The 25,484-nt window shown below is 39.2% G+C and overlaps 1 protein-coding gene across 4 annotated transcripts in view; it reads right to left on the minus strand.

Moving 5' to 3' along the window:
- LAMA2 (laminin subunit alpha 2) overlaps window positions 1-25,484 on the minus strand; it is a 567,760-nt gene that overhangs the window by 3,120 nt on the left and 539,156 nt on the right. For all 4 annotated transcript variants that reach the window (XM_072141562.1, XM_072141561.1, XM_072141563.1 and 1 more), the window contains 8 exons: window positions 24,024-24,171; window positions 22,035-22,094; window positions 7,639-7,748; window positions 7,188-7,377; window positions 2,469-2,624; window positions 1,872-2,025; window positions 1,229-1,359; window positions 135-357 (listed from right to left, as the gene is read on the minus strand). In XM_072141562.1, the coding sequence (XP_071997663.1) occupies window positions 135-357; window positions 1,229-1,359; window positions 1,872-2,025; window positions 2,469-2,624; window positions 7,188-7,377; window positions 7,639-7,748; window positions 22,035-22,094; window positions 24,024-24,171 (1,172 nt within the window). The remainder of the gene's footprint in view (window positions 1-134; window positions 358-1,228; window positions 1,360-1,871; window positions 2,026-2,468; window positions 2,625-7,187; window positions 7,378-7,638; window positions 7,749-22,034; window positions 22,095-24,023; window positions 24,172-25,484) is intronic.

The raw sequence follows: 25,484 nt of genomic DNA on the forward strand, positions 1-25,484 counted from the left end.
AGTAGCCAATGGGTGGAAAACCAAATTTTGTGTAATGAGTCTATTTTTATTTTTAGTTTATATAGTAAAAATTTGTATTCATTCATAACTTGTCAATATACATTTATGTTATCTGGTATCTAATATGTACTTACTGGGATATCCTCCAACAAATACAGGATCATTGGTATCTGCAGATGTTGATGCAGCATTTGGACTTGTAGCTTCAACTTTGTTGTCATCAACAATCATCTCTAATCGGTGCTTTATTTTATTTGCCATCACTTTGTGCCACTGTCCATTACACAAGCTTCCGGACACTTCAGGTTCATAAACTGCTGTAAAACGGCCAGCTCCATTATCAGCATGGAAAAGCAGCTGAGGGGGAAGAAAAATGTAAGAAAAAAATGCATTGTATTTACATCCAAATACATACTGCAATGTAGCGAATAGCTATAGTTTCCAATTCATGATTCATGAGTACATTGTCATATTGACACTACTGGCCCAAGGGTATGAGGGGGGATAATGCTTCAACTCCGTCCAAGGTATTAGGATTGATGCTGGTTATGGTGAGTGTATATATCTGTATGATATATATATAGGAAATAGAGGTAGGAATGAGAGGATGCCCACAGCATCTAAAGTTTTAGGTCATCTTTAGAAACCCTGTCCTCTACAACAGAAGGAATATATTTCAGTACTGTAACGTATAGTTTCATTGCACTTGTTCTGTTGACTGCTGTAGATACTTTAATCAAATTGTGACTGTTTTAGATGCGGTTAATAATCTGGAATTCCAACAAAACAGATCTGTATCCAAATATATACAGTATATATCCATATAACAGTTTATAGTCGTTTTTTATGTGGAATACACTTTATTTCACTTTAACATTTTTCTTTGAACAATAATATCTTTTTTTATTATATCTATATGTTAATCTAGAATATTTCATAATGCGCCATCTGTTAAATTCTATGGATGCGAAATAAATTGCATTTGACTGTACAGTATATCTTTTCATTGTTCAACAGTGTTAGGTATTCATTCTTATGTTCTATATATTTTGCTTCGGTATGTGAAGCATGACTTCCTTTGTAGAAATCAATTTAGAACCTAGGGAACAAATATTCCTCCACTATACATAGACTGGATTTAGTAATAAGAGTAGAGTTAGATTTAATTTCAAGTCTGGTACGATACATTATAGCTACATGTATTTCTGTTAAGATACAAGTCACTTACTTTACCATCCACCAGTTCAATTCCCAATCCATCCATCTTTTTGCCACTTATTCCAATAAGAACACCACTAGTCCTTGTTGTACGGAATTCCAGTTCTATTAACAGATCTGTACCTACTTTGAAGGCTCCCACTAAAATACACAAATGAAAAATGATTGTGTAACTGACACAAAGATAAAAATGAATGATACATTTACATGTCAATGAAAAACTGAGAAATCAGTGTCATGGTGAAGTTTCTAATAAAAGATAAGGACTACATATAAAGATGTATTTTATCAGATTATAAGAGAAGATAAGGCTGAAAAACATTCAGGTCCATCAAGTCCAACCTGTAAGATTAAACAAATGTTTTCTTCCCATAACTGGGGATAATCTTATTCTCAAGAAAGGCATCCAGGACTCTCTTGAACATGTAGAAAGAATCCACCATAACAACTTGAGGCTACGTCAAAATCTGTTTCTGGACACCCTTCAATGTAATGTTTAAAGTACTGGTCTCATTTGGAGAAAAACATTTCTGAGTCCTCTAAATCACCAAACACCAAACCTATTGCCCCTGTTCATTGACAACTAGCCCTTGGGGAACATATTATGATTATCCCTTCTCTGGTTACATCCCTGTAACATCAAAGACAATTACCTGTCTTTGCAAATCCTGATCCATCAAAATAGGTTCCTTTCTGTGGATTAGCAAAACATGAACCAACATTAAAGCTGGATGTAGGGCTATTAAAGTCTGTATTTCCTTCTACCATTCTAAAATTCCGGATGCAGCCATCAATAGTGTGGAGAACCTGGAGAAAGGCAAAAATGTAAAGGTTGTGTAAAAGTCTTTAATTTTTTTTTATAACAAATGAGATAAGTAATTCTCCAGATACTGAATCAGTAAATGATCCTCAAAATTTATGTAATACAGATAACAATATAAGATAGATCACCTTTTGTGGAAAACATTTTCTGCTGAAACAATCAGATAAAGTAACATATACAAACTTTTATCAAAACAACAATACCATGTACAGTGAAATAATAAATACTAGCCCATTTTACTTGTTGCTGCTGCAAACCATTAAAAATAAAAACACATCATTTAATACAAGCTGAACAAAATAACAAGAAACAAATGTATCAGAAAAGTCACTTTCACAGTCACAGCTTAAAAGGTAATAAAAATAGTTTGACCTAGAGCATGCACAATAAATCACAGAAAAAATACAAAAACAGACTATGATCTTACCGGGCCAATCCTCTTGGTAGTATAATTAATAGGCAATCCGCCGACGTACAACATGCCCACCACATCCAAAATGTCTGCTGTCTTTGGACTGTTTGTACTGTTTGCAATTCCATCGACAAATAGATATCCTGTTTTCTTTGTTCGAAATATATTTATCTTGGAGGAAATCAAAATGTAGTAAGTCATATAATTTATTGCATAGTATGGAACTAATTTAGAAGAATATCTTTAGCTCAGAATTTTTCACAAGGTCATAGAATTAATTTTTTTTATATTCTTATTGTTCTTTTCATTATAATAAGAGGGTTAATAAAAGTTGATTAAAAGGTTTTTTTGCTTAAAATATTCCACTCCCTTGAAATAACAATCCTTTTTTTATTGCCTATGCGAACAAAGCCTTATGGCAAACTACTTGAACTACCTACAAGATAACAAGCAGAATAATACATTCAATAGAATAATTTACACTATTTTACCCTTCACACAGGCTCTCATGGATTATTTCTTTTTTTTTTTTTTAAAAATCAATAAACATTCTTGATTTCATTTCACGGTGAAAGTTATTCGTCAAAGATATTATATAAAGCTGCTTATGTTACTCTGTGTAAATGGGAGCTGTGTAGAACCATTGCGAAATTACCTCATTTAGACAAATAGAATGCTACACTCTATTACATATCACCTTTTGCAACCTTCAAATTGTATTTTATGTAACGTAGAGAAGTTAATAGGCAACCATCAGAACAAAGCATATGGATTGGTCATCTAATGTCATAAGACAATGTAACCTTTTTATCAACACTTTCTACAATCCTCTTGATTCCCCATTATTGTAATTCCTTTTAGAATGGTTATATAATGGTGTTTACAAGAAATAAACCCTGTTTGCTCTTCAGTCGATACTCAGCTAAAAGTGAATTTTACCTTCACCAAAGAGGAACTCTGCTGTAAATCAGAATCTGAAGGCAGCTTTTCAGTCTAGTCTCTACCAGAAGTGCAATATTTCTTTATATCTAGCATATTTATGAATTAGGTACGTAGTCAAATAAATGACCTCTTCATATGGCATGTAACTAATCTCGATTGTACTCTCTGTAAATGAGTAATGACACCCAAAAGCTTGTGATGTTATACCTTTGTACTTATTTTTCTGTTCTACATTGGGGCTGATGTATCTATTTTTTTAAACTTATGCTCTTGATTTATCTTTAGGCAGATTGCCTTAAGTAAAGTCTTGCTCCTACTTTTTGTGCCAATTTTTGGCACAATTTCTGTATTTGGCGGAATGTTTGGCACAACCTAAACCAAACTGTTGATTATGCCTGGTGGAGACTGGAGTGGATTTCCCCCCTTTTTTTTAGCACATAACAATGATATATCATGCACCAAAAGATGCCAGTAGGCACAGTTCAAAGATGAATTAGGCATTAACCCCTTAACGCTGAAGCCACTTTTCACCTTACTGACACGGCCCATTTTTTCAAATCTGCCCTGTGTCACTATAAGTGGTTATAACTTCGGAACGCTTTAACATATCCAAGTGATTTTAAAATTGTTTTCTCGTGACACATCGTACTTCAGGTTATTTGAAAAATTTTGGTGGTATGTTTTGCATTTATTTATGAGAAAATCAGATATTTGGTGAAAATTTGGAAAAATTTTTGATTTTTGAACTTCAAAATGTTCTACTTTTCCCATACATAGTCATAACCGCAAAAAAACGTAATAACTAACATTCACTAAATGTCTAATTTATGTGGACATGGTTTTTTATGCATACTCTTATTTTTGTAGGATGTTATGGGCCTTTGAACGTTAGGTGCGATTTTTCACATTTTCATAAAAAACGCAAAATCCTGCTATTGATGGACCTGCTCAGGTTTCAAATCACTTTGAGAGGCCTAAATAAAAGTAAAACCCCATAAATTACCCCATTATAGAAACTACGCCCCTCAACGTACGTGAAACAACTTTTATGAAGTTTGTTAACCCTTTAATTGTTTTACAGGGGTTAAAACAAAATCGGATGCAATTTTGAAAGTAAAATTTTTTTGGCTAAATTAATATGTTTTTCAAAAAAATGTACAAATTCTCAGTGGATAAAATACCAAAACGCTCCACAAAATTTGATACCCAATCTCTTCCGTGTATAATAATACCCCATATGTGGTGGTAACCCGCTGTATGGGCACACGCCAGGGCATCGAAGGGAGCTGCGCCATTCAGAGCAGATTATGCATTGTCAATTTTTATTGGCTATACAATCTTTATTTTTTGGGCAATTTGGACATTTAAGGGCTTCTTTTCTGCGACATGAGATGCACTTTACAAATACTTCATTTTAGTGGGTCATTAGCTTATTGATGAGATTTTATTAACTCTTGAATGTATGGGTGAAAAGAAAATTGTCAATTTTGGTTTACTTTCTTTTCATATTTTTTGGGGGTCGTACACCGTACACTAAAAATATTATATTATCTTCATTCTATAGGTCACTACGATTACGGTGATACCTCATTTATATAGTTTTTCATTTATTTTTACAATTTTACTGGATAAAAACTAATATAGAGGAAATCTCATTTGTTTTTGCATCGCCATCTTTTCGGAGACGTAACTTTAATATTTTTTGGTTGACAGAGCTAGTTTAGGGCTTAATTTTTACGTTTTGAGTTGTTCTTTTCAGTGGTACCATGTTTGCGCACGTAACTTTTTTTGATCACTTTTTAGAACATTTTTGTGTAGAGATTTTATGAAAAATGTAAATTTTTGGCGTGTTTTTCGGGTTTTGTTTTTACGGCGTTCACCGAGCGGGTCCAATAATGTTTCTGAGTTATTGTACGGATTGTTACGGACGCGGCAATACCAAATATGTGGGGTTTTTTGGCGATTTTGTGTTTTTTTCACTTTATTGCATGTGTATAGGGAATATTTGTGTTTAGGGGACTCTAACTTTATTTAATTAATTATTTTTATTAAAAAATTATTTTATGTAATGTTTTTAACATTTTTGTTAACTTTTACAGGTTAGCTTGAACAAGTGATCCACTGATCACTTGTTCAAGCTATTCCTCACATTACACAGTGTAATACAGATGTATTACACTGTGTAATGTAACACACTGAGCATGCTGCGCATGCTCAGTGTGTTACAGCCGGGTCCTGTCAGGAGGCAGGGACCCGGCTACAGGAAGGAGGATCGCGGAGCCCCGGGCACCGGCAGTCCCGGGGCTGCAAGCGCCGCGGGGGGGGGGGTCCGATTCTTCTGAAATGCTTCTTGCACGCCGCGGTCAGAAATCTCCGATCGCGGGTGTTAGAGGCAGGTGTCGGCTATAATATATAGCTGACACCTGCAGCTTCTGGCGCCGGCTCCGTTCAGGAGCCGGTGCCAGAAGCATGACGTAATAGTACTGCATTTTGCGGGAACGCACCTCCCGCGATGCAGTACTATTACGTCAAATGTCGGGAAAGGGTTAAGAAGGAAAAGCAGTACAAGGCAAATGCAAAAAAAGCTGCAAAAATGAATGAAAAAAGGAGCAAAAAATATACATCTACCCCATTGTGTTCATCTTAACAAATCCCCTATGTTCTGTTAGATGCTCATTATGTAAAGGGATTCATATTTGATGAGAAATCAAATAATTTTTTTGAATTGTAATTCCTGTCAAATGATCTGATGACATGGGTACATGTTAATCACAGCCTATTGGTGGAATGGTGGAACCAAGGCTGTCAATTAATTAAAGAAAAATAGATTGGTCAAAGGATCTTCATCAATATTCTGAAGTTTCAAATACTAGAAATTAATAATTAGCCAGGTTCTACTTATACGCCAGGTGCTTTCCCAACGTATACGTGATGTGAACTCAGTCTATGCTTAGCGTATAAATTGACAAATAGTGGCAGACAGAGGCATTGTTGTTGCCTTAGTCTGACCACTAAACGTTCTATCCGTCACAAAATGCAGGATGAAAAGATGTAGCACGCTATGTACAGCAATGGGTGGCTATGGGGAGTAGATTAAGCGTACTGCTGACAGCCTTGCAGTGCGTATACGTCGCTAGGCAGGAGGGAGGTCCCGGTGAGGTCACTGTGACATCACTGGAGGAACACCCTTCACTGACAGCAGCCAATCACTGGCTGCTGCTGATGTATACTCCTCCCCCTGCATTCAGGTGGGAGGGAGGTCCCCGGGTGACGTATCCTATTGTATAAGCCTACAGTGGGATATGTCCGTGCTATACTTTGTAAGAAAACCTCGAAATCCTTCTGATGTGTCCTCACATTGTATGGCTATTAATGTGGTGTGAACCCAGACTTATTTGTATGGTGAATGTCAAAAACTTAATTTGCTGTTTGAATGAAAAATTCACGAAAAATGCACAAAGCCACTAAAGCTTGGGTTATTAAGTGAATACAACTGAGTGCAGGAGAACTTTTCATTTTTTTAATGTGATATACTGAAAGCAATAAAACTTCATAAGATGACTTTGAGAGGGGATTTATTGTCTGTTATTTTCATACTACTTCTTGAGACTTCTAGTTTCAGTTGAGAAAAAAAGTCTCAACTTGTGAAAGAAACCAGACAATGTGACAATAAATATCCCCTCTTCCCTTCCAGTTGCCGTTATCCATTGAAGTTTCCCAATGGAGAATTTTCTGATTAACATAATAGCATTTGTTGATATTGTTTAATAATAGTTAATAATACTTATATACCTTATGCCATTCTCCATCGTTTACTCTCTGAGGAACCATTGTGGTAGTGTCTCCACTTCCAAGGTCATATCTGAAATGTGCCATGCCACCTTTAATCTGGATAGTTGCAAAATCAGCATGGTTGATCCTTGCCATGTAGAAGACCAATCCTGAATCTGCCTTAGTGCGAAGCTCAAGTTCTATTGATAGACTGCAAGTAAATAATGTTAGCATAAGACCACAGTAAAAAGTAAAAAAAAAAAAAAGCATAACAAAACTTTCTGTTAAGGAGATTGTTCAGGATTAGAAAAAAATATGTTACTGAGAAACAAGACAGTCTCTGTGTGGAATTGCAGTTCAGTCCTGTTCTCTTGCATAAAACTACTAAAAATAAAGGATTGCAGAAAAACAAACCTTTTTTTTCTACTGTTGGACAACTCATGTAATCAGTTTAACACAGAATAGGACTTACGTATTTTTCACTTTGGTATCATCAAATGCAAATGCCATGTGGCTGTTTCTGGAAAGGCCAAATTGTTTTCCTCCTTGTATAATTTCTGGTCTTATGTCGGCTGCACAGCCCTTGGAGAACAAATAATTATTTTTACAATGTTATTTTTAAAATTTCTGGTTTATATTCATGGTAAAAGGGAGAAAGAGTAGGAAAAGTATAAATAATTGTATGTATACTAGTCTACAGCATTTCTTTTCTATTGTATGCTATATCAACTATAATAAATAAGCTGCTCACTTGTCTAATTATCCATCATGCAATTCTGCAAGACCCGACAATCTTCATCATTACACTTGATTGTACAATGAATAGTTAGAAGGTTATGACCAGAATTTAAATTAATGGGGGTGTACAATTTTTAATACAGATTTGAATCTAAATACTGCTGTTATGTGTTCTTTTAATTATTGTAAGAAGAAATTGCATCCCAGTGTGAAGATTCTTATGAGCTGGCTTGTCTCATGAGCCTTGTCTAGGTACAAGGGTGTCTGGGTGCTGGGACTGAACTACTTAGCTTTGACTAATGACATTGGAAATGTTGGAGGAAGAACACTTATATGGACTGTCAGCGTTCACTTCAACCATCTTGTATCTTTGAGCTGTTTTACAAGAGGTTTTCACTGGCTAGGCTGTTAACAGTTATGTTTTCTGGTTCTATGCTGGAAATATTTATTTGTGTTAGACCTCATGCAAATGGCCATGTGTTCACCCACGCTGTATCTCAGATGAGTGCACGGGCAAGAGAAGGGGGGGGGGGCAAAGGAGTTAGTGCTCCTCCAATCTCAATAGAAAGCAAGTTCCCACCACTGTATTTTGGAAAAATATAGGACATGTCCAAAATATTGCAGTGACTGCCCAACTAAGTCACAGTAAGATGAAACTTTGTGTGCTCACCATTCCATGGCCAGGTGCCATAGACCGCTATGGGGCCCCATAATAATAGCATGCATGAGGCCTTCAACACACTTTAGTCCAAACCATTACCAATTTATTGGACATACAATGGGACTCGGATATTACAATGATTTCCATTTTGTTCCGCATTTAGTAGGGGTTTTTGGCGCACGTGATCGGATTGTGTCGTAATTGCGCTGGCTTTCAGGTGACACAAATCGGGGAGGCAGGTTGTTGGACGATCTGACGGATTCGAACAAACTGAGGGATTTAAATTTAAATTTGTGTCGCAAGATCAAGCACTTACATGCACCAGGAAGAAGAAGGTGAACTCTGGTGGCCCTGATCGGGGAAGCAAAAGATTCAGGATATAGGGCGCATGCTCGTAGTGAATTGCGGCAGCTGTGCATTCTCGTTGAGGAACACACCTCGGAGATTGTGCAGGGACGGGTAAGCAAATCTTCCCCAATGTGTTCAAAGTAATGTAATGCATGTGCTTAAAGTTAGATAGACTGGGGTTTTGTGAGTTAGTACAAACAATTGGCTGGGTCTGGTCACGACTTAAAGGGGTATTCCCATCAGGGCATTTACATTTAATTAAATTCATTTGCCATATGTAAACATTTCTTCAATTGGATGTTAATAAAAAAAATGTTCCTGTGTGAATATAATTTCCTATAAACGCAGCCATGTTGTCCCTTAGAAACCAGATAGCTTCCTCGGATACGACCACGTCACACTCTGGCAGCGGTGGCCAGATTTGCACTATATAGAGTCCTGCCGGACCACCAGGATTCAGCGATCATTACCACAGGACGGCTGCGGGACATGCAGTAACTCCCGGACATTTCATATACAAAAACTTTTTGTTTCTTTGGCCACTCACTCCAGCAGAGGTGGCCGTATCCGAGGAAGCTATCTCGTTTCTAAGGGACAACATGGCTACTTTTATGAGAAATTATCTTCACACAGGAACATTTTTTTTTAATAACATCCAATTGAAGAAATGTTTATATATGGCAGATTAATGAAACTGAATGTGAGTGCCCAGACGAGAATACCCCTTTAACTTTTTTCAATTTTGTTGATAACTCCAATTTCTCATAAAGCCATTATTGGAAACTTATTCTGCACGTATTCAGTGCATCCGACACTGCAACCTTGTATATTTTAAGATGGCCATTCATTTCCAGATGCCCAAATGTGAATCTTTGTGAGACCAGTAAGTCAGCACTGGAGAAGTGTGATAAATGATGTCTGGGTGATAAGTGAAAACCATTTTGAACTGTGGCCTTATATTGTGTAACAGATTGTTTGGGGTCTTAGAAAAGGATGAACCCTGCCAAATGAAACTGCCACATAGAAACTGTGCGACATATCTGGTACTTTACCAAGAATTGGATTGACTTTTTTTTTTTCAACTTAAAGGGGTTTTTCCACGGATTGAAGTTAGGCCCTATTAATAGGATGTAGATGCAGTGCTAGCTAGCTCTCATGTGGTAGTAGTAATTCAGAAGTTCAAGCATGATGAAGGCATATGGACCGACCTGACCATTCCCCAGACTGAATCGAGTCAAACACATTTTATTCTATCCACCAATGCCACATTGCACCACATACTGTCCAGGAATTAACTGATGGTTTAATCCAAGTCTGGGAGGATATCGCTCAAGAAAACATCTGCTGCCTCATCAGGAGCATGCCCGGGCATTGTAGAGAGGTTATACAGGCAATTGGAAGCCACACAAACTACTAAGCCAGAATCCTCATATAAAGTTGGATTGGCAAGATATTTCATTTTCTAATGTGATTTTCAGTATAATTCCAAATCCAGACATCCATGGGACATTAATTTTAAATGTCATTGATCATTTTTTGAGTTTTATTGATAAGTTGACCTGAGAAAATTTAGCTGACTTGGGCCAAACCCAAAGTTGAAAATTCAGTTTGGATATGGGCTTATATCCAAATTTGAACCCCCACCAGTAATATCCAGCACTGATTGTGGGTGTTAGTCCATGGCAATACATATTGAGCAACAATCTGCACATAAGTAAACCTTCACTTAAAAATAATGTAGATAATTACTACATAAAGTTTCAAGTTGTCGTCACTGAGGTGAGAGTCCTATAGTCCTCACCAGGTGGGAGCGTAACGGCATGACGTAGGCACGTCGCGCTGCACGAGCCGCCCACCGCCCGTCCCCGCTCCCTGCGCTGATCATGCGATGGATGCCGGAGGCTGCTGAACGCTGCTGAACGCCGAGAGCTGACGCCTGGGTGCCCGGGAGGGGAGCATTTCTGACCGGCCGAATCAACGCCGCATTGGCCCTGCGGTGCCGCGGGGGTCCCGTTGCCTCAGCGCCTAGCGCTTGCCAGATGAGACGGTCTGTCGGCGGCCCAGTCCCGGTCCGGAGGTTTTCCATGAGGATGGAAGTTCGAGCAGTCTAAAGGACGAGTGGGCTCTGCGGCTGCTTGGTACCGGATGCGTCCTGACCCGGAGAAGGCGTTTGGGGGTGGCTGTCGAGGCGGCGTAGCTGGAGCGCTGCTCACGAAGTTGGCATGACCGGCCGCAGAGCCACTGAGAATCCCTGATGCCTGTTCCCTGCCTCTATGTGCCTTGAGAAGACGGAGGTTTGGAGTCGCTCGACCGGATGGGTGATAAGTATCTGGCCCTGTTACCTCCTTTCCCAAGTATTAAGCTGCCTACAATTGATATCAACTTTAACTTTCTTCCAATCAATCTAACATGTGCCTCTTGTCAGCTTGCTATTGACCTGATATCTGCTCGCTATTTGCCTGCAACTGTGTCTCCTAAGCTATCCAACTGAATAACAATTACGGGACATTAGCTAAATACTAACTGTGCTTTGAACCTCTCACTAACTCAATGTTGCGCTAGGTGGAGCGGGCGGAATATCGGTTTAACCCGCTATTTGTCATTTTCCATCTATATACGCAGATAACCCGGGTCCTTGCTAATTGTCGGCAATAACTTTGTTTTTGGCACTATTATTCACTCTTATGCCTGTTACTCTCCCAATTATGGCTTACTATTGGTCTGTTATCTGACAGCTGCCCGCATCGCTTAATTCATTTAATCTAATATGGTGGACGGTAAAACATTCTGTGGCTACCTCATTTCCCACGTATTAAGCTGCCTACAATTGATACCAACTTTGACTTTCTTCTAATTAACCTAATATGTGCCTCTTGTCAGCTTGCTATTGACCTGATATCTGCTTGCTATTTGTCTGCAACTGTGTCTTCTAAGCTATCCAACTGAATAACAATTACGGGACATTAGCTAAATACTAACTGTGTTCTGAACCTATCACTAACTCAGTGCTGCGCTAGGTGGAGCGGGCGTAATATTGGTTTAACCCGCTATGTGTCATTTTCCATCTATGTACGCAGATAACCCGGGTTTTTTTGCTAACTGTCGGCAATAACTTTGATTTTGGCACTATTATTCACTCGTATGCCTGTTACCCTCCCAATTATGGCTTACTATTGGTCTGTCATTTGACAGCTGCTCGCATTATTTATTTCATTTAATCTAATATTGTGGACGGTAAAACATTCTGTTGCAAGCTCCGAGATAACAGCTGTGAACTAACCCTACATATTAACTCTTAGTTTGTTGCTTATCGTGCAAATTTTGGGTCTGCGGTTTCTGAACTGTAAGCAAAGTATTTGTGATAAAGGGGTACATACATTGGCTAGTGATTGAAGTCAGCAATGCCTCCTAAAAATGCCTCAAGGAAGTCTCTGGGGGCCTCCTCCCCTAAAGAGAAAGAGAAAGGAGGGGCTAAAGGGGATAATGCTACAAAATTGGATAAATTATGGAAGTCCCCCCCAGTTAAAACACGTACTGGTTTGCTTACGCAGAAAAATTCGGAAAATGAGGGTCAAGACCCTAAGTTACAGGGTTCAAGATCCGCTAGGTTAGAGGGAGAGGAACAGGATGGGGAGGACGCAAATGTCGGTGGAGATAATGCTATGTTAAAAGAGATTTTAGACTCCATAAAAAATTGCAACTCAGCAATATTGGGCCTTACAGACCAGGTGGGAGCTTTGAGAGGTGACGTCTCCCTCTTGAGAGAGGAGTTGAATAGAGTAAGAGACAAACAGAACATTACAGAGGATAAAATGGCCAATATTGAGAAGGAGGTAGGCACTCTCAAAAAAATTACTTCTTTGTTGGAGGTAGAGAATAAGGCCCTAAAAGGGAAAATTGCGGATATGGAGGACCGCTCAAGAAGAGCCAATTTAAGATTAATAGGGATACCAGAAAAAGCTGAGGGAGAGAACCCTGTAAGTTTTATCAAAGAGTGGCTCTTAAAGGTAATGGGGAAGGAGCATCTCTCCCCGAATTTTGATATTGAGCGAGCACATAGAATTTCGGCGGGTCCTCATATCCCGGGGAATACTCCCCGTACCCTTATATGTAAAATCCTACTTTCGAGAGATAGGGATACGATATTGAAACGAGCACGTGAGTTAAAGGAACTGTTAATCCAAGGTGCTAAAGTTGCAATATATCCAGATTTTTCTAAGGACACGCTTCAGAAAAGGAAAAGTTTTCTGGAGGTGAAAAAAAGGCTTAGAGATAAGGGTATCATCTATTCATTGATGTTTCCGGCTAAATTAAAAATTATATTCCAGGGTCAGTCCCAGTTTTTTAATACGCCAGAACAGGCTTCAGACTGGTTAGATTTGAAGGGACTATGAACATATACATATATTTCACTTTATTCCTGCACAGGTCAGCGATAGGGGTGGCGGGGTTGTGTGGGGGCGGATAAGTGGCTGAAGTAGGAAGAGTTCTACCATGGTAGGACAGGACGGGGGGTCAGGGGGGGGAGGGATGGTTCGATGCTGGGGATGCGGCCTGGTCTTAGGGTGTTCTCTAGTTTTGCCTGCTGCACTCCTTTTTTTTTTCTTTTCCCTATATATATGGGTACTAGGTTTATATCGTGGAATATAAGAGGGCTAAAAGATCGCCTGAAACGTTGTATTATCTTTGACTATATTGTTAAACAATTACCCGCAATCGTGATATTATTGGAGACACATCTGGATAAAGAGTCCTTGGTTTTTGTAGAGAGGAGGTGGGCTAGCCAAGTTTACAATTCAGTTTTTTCCTCTTTCTCTAGAGGTGTCTCTATATTAGTACACAAATCAGTTGACTTCCAAGTCTTGGAATCAAGGTGCGATCCAGACGGGAGATACGTATTCCTGTTAGGCATACTAGAGGGTATCAAATGTGTCGTGGCAGGAGTCTATATACCTCCCCCTTTCAGATATGATGTCTTGATAAGCTTATTGCGTTTTTTGGAGAAGGTGGGCGACTGCCCCGTTCTGGTTCTTGGCGACTTCAATGCCGTAATGTCAGACAAGAAAGATCGAACAGGGAAAAGAAACCTGGCAGGTATAGAGGGGGTAGATACACCCTTTGCTAGGTTCTGCCAGGAGGTGGGTTGGAGAGATGTGTGGAGATCTATAAACGGGGAACGTCAGGTATTCTCATGCTATAATCGCTCCCATAATACCCTTTCCCGGATCGACTTAGCCCTGGCCAATGATCTAGCTATTGATCGGGTGAGGAAAATTCGATATGACAATCGCTCTATTTCTGATCATTCCCCAATGGTCCTTGAGCTATCCGGTCCTGGGAAATCGGTCCGCAGGTTCTGGAAATTAAATGCGCATTGGTTGACTCTGGTGACAGATGAGGATAAAATTAAGGGAGAGATTTGTAGATTTATTTCGGCCAATAGATCCACGGAGGACCTGGGGCTTATGTGGGATTCAATGAAATCTTTTCTTAGAGGGATACTAAATTCAGAAATTATATACCTACGTAAGCAATGGGCCAGACAGGAGAGGACACTTAAAAAGGAGGTGCTAGAAAAAGAAAGAGCTTTTCTGGAGAACGGTTCGAAAGAGCGGCACGATAGTTTTAATAAGGCGCAAGAGGAATACAATAGATTAACTGCAAATAAGGCGATGCAGAAATTATTTTTCTTGGATCAGAAGGCACATTGTGAGAGTGGAGCACCTTCAAGGGGACTTCTTCAGAAAGTTAAAAAACAACAAGAGGTAAATAGAATTGCAGCTATTAAAAATGATTTTGGGGGGGTAACGGTTAACATTCAGGAGATCAGAGAAATCTTTTTAAAATTTTTTCAAGGCATCTACTCCTCAGATTTGGCGGTGTCACTAGGGGAGATAAGGCAATTTTTAGATCATATTCAATTCCCATCTCTTTCGGCGGAGAGAGCAGATAGGTTATCGCGTCCGGTAACTAGTATGGAGCTTGAGGAGGCTCTTGTATCCTCCAGACGAAATTCCTCCCCGGGACTGGACGGGTTGCCGCTGGAAATATATAATAGATTTGGGACCATTCTCCTACCTCTTTTGGTGGAGATTTGGGAATTTGCTCTAAGAAAGGGTAGGCTGCCTGATTCGTGGTATGAGGCAAGTATAGTCTTGATACATAAAAAAAATAAAGACCCTTTGGAAGCAGAATCCTATCGACCGATATCGCTTATCAACGCGGATGCTAAATTGGTGGCAAAATTAATGTCAAATAGATTAAAGGAGTACGCGCCATTACTTATACATGAAGATCAATGTGGTTTTGTAACTGGTCGCCAGAGCAAAACCAATATTAGACGGTTGTTTGCGGGCCTGCAGATGGGCCGGGGGGGGTCCCGCTCCATCTTGTCGTTGGACGCTTCTAAAGCCTTTGACAGGGTGGAGTGGGACTTCCTCTGGGAGGCGCTGTACAGATTTGGGCTCGGTGGCACGTTTGTAGATTGGCTTAGACTATTTTATAGGGCCCCTAGGGTCTGTATTAGGGTGAACGGTGATTATTCGGATTTTTTTACATTGTCTAGGGGTACTAGGCAGGGATGTCCCCTGTCTCCGCTGCTATTTGCGTTGTTTATCGAACCTTTGGCAATTAAGCTTAGGGCAGATAGGGAGATAGAGGGGGGAGGACTTGCTGGGCCTATGGATAAGATTATGTTATACGCTGATGATGTCCTCCTCTGCCTAAAGGACTCTGATATATCTGTGCCGAAAGCCTTGAAGGCTATCCAGGAATTTGGCAGATTTTCAGGTTTTCAAATAAACACCCATAAGTCTATTCTGGTCCCTTTAGATACCGACGCACACCTCAATTATCTGCAGTTTGATCTGAAGGTCTCAACCTCATGTGATTATTTGGGCTTAAAGATTACGCCCAAGGTCGATGACTATGTTACCTTAAATCTTGCCCCCTTGCTAACAAAAATTAAAAACAAGGTCAATACATGGAATACGCTCCCATTGAATCGTGCAGAGAGAGTTGTCCTCACAAAGAGTGTATTGTTACCTCAAATATTGTATGTATTATGTAATTCCCCGTGTTGGATAGGCAAGAAATGGTTTGGGTTTATTCGTGCGATTATAAATAAGTTACTCTGGGGGAGGAAAAAGGTGCGTATTAAACAAGAAACTTTAATGCTAGATAGGGAAAGGGGCGGTCTTTCGCTCCCTTCCTTCTACCATTACTTTTTGGCGGCACAGGCACAGTTTATTCTGGAAAACAGACAGACTTCTATATTTCATGCGATCACCTCGTGGTTGGGGCGAAGATTTGAGTCTTTGCCTGCACTTTTGGAGTCTGGTCAATTGAAGAGTCTCAATGAAAAAAAATTCCCTCTGACGAGGCTATTGAACTATACATGGAGAGACCTCAGGAGGCTATTCGGTATTAAGGGGGGTTTTAAATTTACGCCTTTGTGGGGAAATCTCAACTTTGTAGAATTATGTAAAATGGAAGATATCGAGTTTTGGGAAAAAAAGGGGATTAAGTCTCTGGAGCAGTTGGGGGAATATGGTTCACTCCCTTCCTTCCAGTTTTGGTGTGATAGGGGTATTCTGGAGGAAAGGGATCTTTTTAGGTATTATCAAATTGCACATGCATTTAGAAAAGAAGCACATCACGATAGGTTTACGTTACACGTAGGGGGTAGTTTCACAGATCTATTAGATCTAGAATTGTCACGACTCAACTTATCTAATATTTATCACCGACTAAGGTCCATCATTGATCAGAATTGTAGTCACGTAAGCCAAGAGAAATGGACAAAACAGGTCGGTTTTATCACAGCGGCACAATGGCGAGACATTTATAGGAATGTGGTCAGATCAACGATAAATTTAAATCATAGATGTACACAACTTAATATATTATATAGAATTTATTTTTCACCGTATTTAATGTTTAAAGCCGGCTTAAGTGAAAATGCTAACTGTAAGAGGTGCAAGAATCCCCAAGCCGATATTTTACATGTTCTTTGGGACTGTCCGAAGATCAACTCCTATTGGGAGGCGATATTCACGAATTTGGAGGATCAGCTTCAATGTGCGTTTCCCCGTGTCGCCACGTTTGGGATTTTGGGCTTGCTCCCGATCTCTTTAGACGATAGATTAAAAAGTGACTTGGCCTTAAAGATTATCTTCCTTGCAAGACTAGTATTAGTCAAACATTGGCTAGATAACAAGTCCCCAACAGTAAATGAATGGAGTAATTTAGTGCATCATATAAAATCGTACGAATGCGCCTACGAGAAACGATATAGGAAAGGCAGCAGACTTAATAAAATCTGGAACCAGTGGAGGCTTTAGAGGTTTATCCTCTACCCCACTGCTTCCTTATTATGACTGTGCAGACATCCCCAGCATCGATAGAGGGTGGAGAGGGAGGGGGAGGGAGAGGGGGAATATATACATTGATATCCTTTGTAATAAATTGATGGCTTGTATTGTCTGGAAGTTAAGGATATGCTGTTAGCTGTAAGATGCTATGTAATGATGCATTGTAATATTGACTTAGGCTGAATGTGAAAAGATGCCATGTATTATATTATTGGAAAAATGAAAAAAAATTAATAAATAAAAAAAAAAAAAGAAAAAAAAAAAAAAAAAAAAAAAAAAAGTTTCAAGTTGTACAGTATTATGATCATTCAGATCTAAACATGATGTTTAAATTATGACATGCAAAGATCTTTTACTTGTGACCCTTTAGTATCGATTCTCTTTTCTGTCTATTGCAGGAAAGTATAGTAACAAATAACTGGAGAGGAAGGATATGTGGAAACCATTGTGGTTGCTGCACATTTTCATGCTGCATTAAAGCTATTGGGAAGTTAGTGATATGTGTGAGAAGCTTATCACTTTATATATATGAATGCAATTTAGATTAAATCTACAACTGTCCTATAACCTAACATTCACTGTGGGCTTCAATTACTCATGAAAATAACTATGAAGTACCGTGTATACTCGATTAGAAGCCGATCCGAGTATGAGCTGAGGTACCTAGTTTTATCATCAAAAACTGGGAAAACCTATTGTCTCAAGTATAAGCCGAGGGTGGGAAATGCATTGGTCACAGCCTCCCAGTATATAGCCTGCCAGCCCCCTGTAGTATATAGCCAGGCAGCCGCCTGTAGTACATAGCCAGCCCCTGTAGTATAAAGCCTGCCAGCCCCTTTAAGTATATAGCCTGCCAACCCCTTTAAGTATATAGCCTGCCAGCCCCTTTAAGTATATAGCTTGCCAGCCCCTTTAAGTATATAGCCTGCCAGCCCGTTAAAATATATAGTCAGCCCACCCTTTAGTATATATTGTCTGCCAGCCCCCTGTAGTGTATAGCTTGCCGGTAAAAAAAAAACAAAAAAACAACAATTGCCTTCTCACCATTCCGATGCCCCGGGCAGCTCCTCTATATCTTCATCATCATGCCGCAGGTCCCAGACAGCTCTGCGGCTGAGCCTCTTCTGTCTTCAAGTGTGCTGGCAACAAGGCCCGGGACAGCTTTATGCGCATGGCCCGGCCGGCGCACTCTGGGATGTCAGCAGCGGCTTTCGTCACAGTTGTACACCAGCTGGGCCGTGCACAAGAAGCTGTCACAGACCTGCGGCCGACATGAAGATAGAAGAGGCAGTCGGAATGGTGAGTCACTTCATTTTTTTGTATACACCGAGTATAAGCCCAGTGGGAAATTTTCAGCAAAAAACTTTTGCTGAAAAACTCGGCTTATACTGGAGTAAATACAGGAAATTGTGGATATTAAAGGAAAATGGTACTAAAATGTATGAATAACAAATCCTGAGACCATCGAGTTTAGTTAGAATTTGGGATAAATAAAAATATCGGTGGAATTTATGAAGTATTTTTCTTCCTATTTTACACCTTGTTTAATGGGTTTTCTGCAGGATTTATTTTTTCTTTGCTCCATTTTCATGAAATTACACCTTCATCTTAGGGAATGTGGGAGTGACATAACATCTGTGTTAGTAAAATTTGAAAGGAGATATACGTAGAACTATAATGGTGCAAACAATATATCTCCCTATAGCAGTGATGGCAAGCCTTTTAGACACCGAGTGCCCAAACTACAACCAAAACCAATGTATTTTTCGGAAAGTGCCAATGTGACAATTTAGGCAATTTAGTAACTTACTACTCCGTGCTCTTTCACAGGTTTAAATTGTATAGGCAGCTGAGGACACCAATACAGTAGAAAGGAGAATAAGTTTGGATTATCATTGTGGCTTCCTTCTAGGGTCCTATGTTGCCTGGAACTGCAAGAAACATTAAGTCTTGTCTGGCAACCCTGCCCTGGGGTGATGGCAAGGGTGCCCATAGAGATGGCTCGTGCCATAGGTTCGCCACCACTGCCCTATAGTTTATGTATTTTCGGGTCATAGGTATAATAAGGTTGTATCAATTTTTTTTTGCTCTGAGATAAACTTTTTGGCAATGGAAAACCTTGCATACATCTTATAGCCTGAAGTTAGGAAGATCTATTATTGTAAGACTCCCTTTTTGACTGCTTCTAGTTTTTTTGAGCAACAATATGAAATATTAGAGGGGGAGTCATAATTCTTGTTCCAGTTTTAGATTTGACAAAAAAAATCTGCAAGACTTCAAGCTGCATAATAATTGCTTAATTTCAGCCTGAATGTGGTTTGCAGAGAATTAAAAAAAAATGTAAAAAAACAAATGTGTTTCTCTAGTATTTATTGTGGTTCTGAAAGGGTTTTCCCACAAATTCAAGTTAGGCCCTATCCACAGCTCCATTCATTTAAATGGAACCGATGAAAATCATCTATTTGTTATCCTCCTTTAAAATCAACTTTTATAACTATGCTAACAAGCCAGAAAGGTTCTAATGGGTGTTACTAGAGCTCCTCCATGTACTGGCTGCACAAGCTGTTAAGCTGTCTCTGCGTCTGCTCCCTCAGCACTTCCCCCTTTGCCTAATCTATTCTCACTGCTGTGGAGGAAGTTTCAGCACACGGCAGGAGGGGGAAGTGCTCCTTCCACACTGTAACAGCCTGTGAAGCTACAGCATTGAGCAACTCTGATAAAACCCACAGAGTCTTTCTGGCTTGTTAACATAATTTGAAAACTTTACTTTGGAAGGAGACCAAATGTAATAAGATTACCACAGTCACAGTATATGGATCAGTTTCCCTGGTTTATCATGCTTCGTTTTGATGGTAGATTTCCTTAAGACTATTCTTAACGTATTGTTAGGCTGTTTTTAGATCCATAGTTTTATTTAGAATTATTTAATGTTCTTTTTTTACAGATCTAATCCTCTGCATAGGAATGCTTGCCAGGCATACATTTCATGTTTACCACTGAATGCTTTTATTTTTATGCATATGACGGGGACATGCCATCACCTGCTGGTGCACCCTTTCATTCTCCAGGGGATATTATATACTCGTATAAGCCGACCTGAGTATAGGCCGAGACTAATTTTACGACCAAAAGGTGGGAAAACCTATTTACTCGAGTATACTTTTTACCACCTATTTACTCGAGGGTGGTAAATGCATTGGTCACAGACACCCCCAGTATATAGCCAGCCAGCCCCCTATGCCCCCTGTAGTATACAGCCTGCCCCCAGTAGAATACAGCCAACCCAGCTTGCCCCCAGTAGTATACAGCTAGCCCAGCCTACCCCCAGTAGTATACAGCTAGCCCAGCCTGCCCCAAGTAGTGTACATCCTGCCCCCAGTACTATACAGCCTGCCCCCAATAGTACACAGACTACCCCCAGTATTATACAGCCACCCCAGCCTGCCCCCAGTAGTATGCAGCCACCCCAGCCTGCCCCTAGTAGTATGCAGCCACCCCAGCCTGCCCCTAGTAGTATGCAGCCACCCCAGCCTGCCCCCAGTAGTATGCAGCCAGCCCAGCTTGCCCCCAGTAGTATACAGCCAGCCCAACTTGCCCCCAGTAGTATACAGCCAGCCCAGCCTGCCCCCAGTAGTATACAGCCACCTCAGCCTGCCCCCAGTAGTACACAGCCAGCCCAGCATTAAAAAAAAACAAAAAACTTGTATACTCACCCTCATGTGGCCCCAATGCGCAGCGCTGCCCCCCCGATGTCCGCGCGGCTCGTCTTCTGGCTTCTGCACCTATCTTCTTTCTTCTGTAACATCGTGCTGGGCGACGTCATCGCCCTCTCCCGGCCGGCAGGCGCATAGTATGATGCGGCCACTGCTGAAGTAATGCTATGCGCCACCCGGGAGAAAAACATGGCGGCGCCCTGCATGATGTTACAGAAGAAAGAAGATAGGTGCAGAAGCCAGAAGAGGACCCGCTCGGACTTTAGCGGAGCCGGGCTGCGCATCAGGACCACCAGAGGGTGAGTATATAAGTTTATTATGTTTTAAGGACATTGACATTTGTGTATTGACTCGTGTATAAGCCGTGGGGACGTTTTTCAGCACATTTTTTTGTGCTGAAAAACTCGGCTTATACACAAGTATATACGGTAATAATTATGTGGTACTGGGTAGCATAGAAAAAAGGAATGGGTGCACCAGCAGTTTCAGTCATGCCCCTAAATATTTGCACAGATATAAAAACATAATTGAAAATAAGAAATATTTAAATTGCCTTACACCTTGTCTTACTTATAGAATAGTTTAGGGGCATTATATTATATATTATAAGTAATACAGTTTTTTTTATACAATAATGAACTTGTGTAAAAGGAACCACATCAAGTGAGTGGATGCTATGTATTGCCAATAAACTACAGAGAGGTGCTAGGGGGGAATGGATGCTCCTGACACATGCAGTAGTACACAAGAAAAAAATCCAAAACATTTCAGATTAACAGTTAAACTGTCCTAAGTGAAGAATGGCCGACACATTTTGTAGACTGGCACACTAGGACACATTTCCATTTCTTTTGCTATAGGAGGCCCTGGAAGAGAATAATTGTAAGTGGAGGTAGTCCTGTCATATCCTTCATTCTGCTCACAGTATACAGGAATAGAGAAAAAGGAAATAGAAATGATTAGGTTTGTGTCACTGAAAAGATAATACAGAGAAATTACAAAGAACCACGTTAGGCAAGTGAGAGGGAATGGATACCGTTGTAGAATCAAGCTCATCTGTGATATTGGCGCTCTTCACTTCAGTGGTGTCAGGCTCCTATGGTGCAGCAAATAAGAGGCAAAGCAGCTGTTAGAATTGCCATTCTTTATAAGATAAATCCAATACACACACTAGCCTTTGTCTAAATATCATGCGCTCACATTGCATATCAATAAAGACTATTAACTAATTGATATTTTTCATAGCGCTTAGTGATATTGATAGTGATATCTAACAGCTCATGAATAATGGTGTATCATGCCTTACGGCATGGAGGCATCGATGAATAAAAACGATCTCCGGTGAATTGCTTTTATATTGTATAATAAAACATGTATCTGTGAAACTATTCAAATATGAATTCATCAATTTAGAAACACACAAATATGAAGGACACTTGTGAACGCATATATTTTAGAAGAATAAACAGGATTTCTTGCATTACATCTAAACTGTATCAGTTACATTAATTCCATAGGACGTCATGCTAATAAGTATGAAGGATCATGTAAATGAAGATCATGTAAATCTTAGAACAGCCGTCTGATCTAGTAATCCATAAAATCTAGTAATCCGTAAAAAGCAACCAGTATTTAAAAGAAAAGGATAAACACAAAAGCCTACAATATTCTGGTAACAACTTAATAGGAGTAAACGTATGATTAAGTTAAAGGGAATGTGTTGCCAATTTTTATTTTAAATCATTAACATTAAATCACAAAATCTATTACTTTTTTTTAACCATTTTTTTCTGACAGCTTTTTTTCTTCAACGTCTATAGGGCTTGCCCTCTTGCCTCACTGGCATGGTCTGGAGCTGAGGTTTATAAAGAGTTTTCTAGTCATGCGCTGCACAGACAGTAGTAAACAATCTGTGACACCATCTTTTGTCTGTAGTGTTAGAAATAATGGAAATGTTATCGTCTATTGTAATTCTATCTTGTTGTGTCTGCAATATATATAAAGGTGACTGCTGTATACCACTAAACCCCTAAAGAATAAGCAGTGTCTATTATTACGATCAATTGCCAGAATGCAACTATATTAAATATAGAAATGTTATTAAGAACATTATCTAGCAACTTCCTTTCAAGTGAGGAAAATTTGCGCAAAACTATAGAGTTTAAAAACTCAAAAATGCAACTTTGTTATGACATTAAATGGGCATAAAGGTCTGATAACTCCCATTATGTGTGGTATATAACATTATATTATACTCCTTACAATTATATTCAATCACAATTTAGATCACTTTTTAGGGATTACGTACATCTACAGTTTATACTGTATAGGACAACACTTCATGCAAGTATTAGAAAAATTCTGGCCTAAAGGAAGCAAGGTGGGAAAATGGTTTATTTTTTTATCCCAAGACAACCAAATGGTTCAATTTGGAAATACAAGGTCAACTGTAAGCCTTTTACTATAAACATTTGACTATTTTTGAATCAATATGTTGTTACAATAAAAATGTGGTTTGGTAAAATCTATGGATGTTCAATTAATTCATTTTAAGGGTCTTCCAGTAAAAAAAAACTTTTTGGTAAAATTGCTGACCATGGGACTTTGAACAAAACCCTACACACGTATTATCCATCTCTGCTGGCATTGTCTATATGATACCTTGGTCTCCACTACATTCCTGGTTTTTCCAACCCACAGAAAAAAGTGGGAGATGCTATCTTGGCAAATGACTGGATGAGCTGTAGCACTGCTGTCCTGTTATTGGCTCAGCAGATATCCTTATGCATATCCTGTGTGTCATGAGTATACAGGAAGTAGAGTGAAGTGGGGACCAAGGCAACACGTGGAATGGATTAAAAGGCAATTTGTAATAGACGAGTGATGTTTTATTAGGTTAGAAGTGCATTTATAAGAATATTTTTATTCCATTAAAAACCCCTACAATGTAAACACATACCCCTTATTAAAAGCTATATTAATGACTTAAAAAATTATTGAATATTTATTGTAATTCATTACTTACAGTTGACGGAATAGGACCAGGACTGATGGATGGTGATTTGGTAGATTGTTGAGATCCAGATTGGTCTATGCCTCCTTCTTCTTCCTGTGGAAGGCACTGTCCAATATCTGCATTCTCAAAAGATACAGGTTGTGCAAAGTCTATTGGCCTAAAAGTATAGAATATTAAATTGAAGTGCAGCAATTTTGCTTCCAATTATTTAAAATGCTATTGCATACAACTTGTTGTTTTTGTTATACAACATAATTTGTATTGCCTTCAGTATTAGACTATTCTATATCCATTAGCGACCCATTAAACCTTAAAAGTTTAGTTCAATATAAAGCTGTGGAAAAAATACATTAAATTGCTTTTAACAGCGAAGAACCACCCCTTTCAATTTTGTTCATTTTATCTGAATAAGCTTAAGATCATTCTGTGTATTATAGCTATAAGTCTATATATATGAAAAAAACATTCTAGCTTTCTGTGACCAGCAATTTGGTTAGAATCAGATCATTCTGCATAAGGATAAAAAGCTCCATTCAAATCATCTTTGGAGACTTCTTTAAAAATGGCAGGCAAATTAGTGTAGCATGTTTGCATTATTTTGTCAGGGACAATGAATGATAGCAAGAAAATTGTACAAACTAACAGCACAAAGATTAAAGCAGGAGATTAATTTAAAAGTATAATAATAATCTGCTGGCCATTAAAATGCAGCACCATGAAGAACAAGAGATAAAAGCCTTATTTATTGTATAAAACTATGAGGCACAAGGGTAAAATGTTTGAAATTACAGCTGTGTTCCAATTGCAGAGCACAAAGAAATTAGTATTTGTGTATGGGTAGCAATAAGTACAGCTACACTTTGAAAGAATTGAAAGGAAGTGGCTTTTGATGTGTGTTGCAGTGTATCTGCTCCCAAACATTACCAAAGTTCATCAGGCGTGGTTTGTGGTGTGCTAGTCATTGACAATCATTTAGTGACCAGTTGACCGTGAAAGAAATTACACAGTGTGTAAACCATTGTTCTGTTGAAAACTGAGCTTAAAGGATGGTAGAGTATGGTGGCATTGGGGTGAGATCTTGCATGACTTTTGAATAATGCAACCATACCCCATCCCACCACCTGGTGTTATGGCACGAGGTTATGGCATTGGCTTCCTCTCTGGCACTCACCTTTATCTTCAGGGTCAGTTTCCTTTCAGTTTTCAACAAAACAATGCATGCATCTGGCAGGCAATAATTATTTAATTTGAAAAGCACCATTAATTCCATGGTGTACATTGAAATAAACAACAATTATTTCCATCAGACAGTAATTGATAATTGCCCAAAACGTCATACTACACATCACACATCTTTAAGGTATGGAATCATCATAACTGAAATAACCCAAACACACATAAAATACCTCATTCAGTCATTGCAAGTACGTAAAATAATGTCTTTCAGTTCTGCAAGTAGCTGTCAGTCAA

Source organism: Engystomops pustulosus, chromosome 3 (genome assembly GCF_040894005.1).
Source record: "Engystomops pustulosus chromosome 3, aEngPut4.maternal, whole genome shotgun sequence".
Lineage (NCBI taxonomy): Eukaryota > Metazoa > Chordata > Amphibia > Anura > Leptodactylidae > Engystomops > Engystomops pustulosus.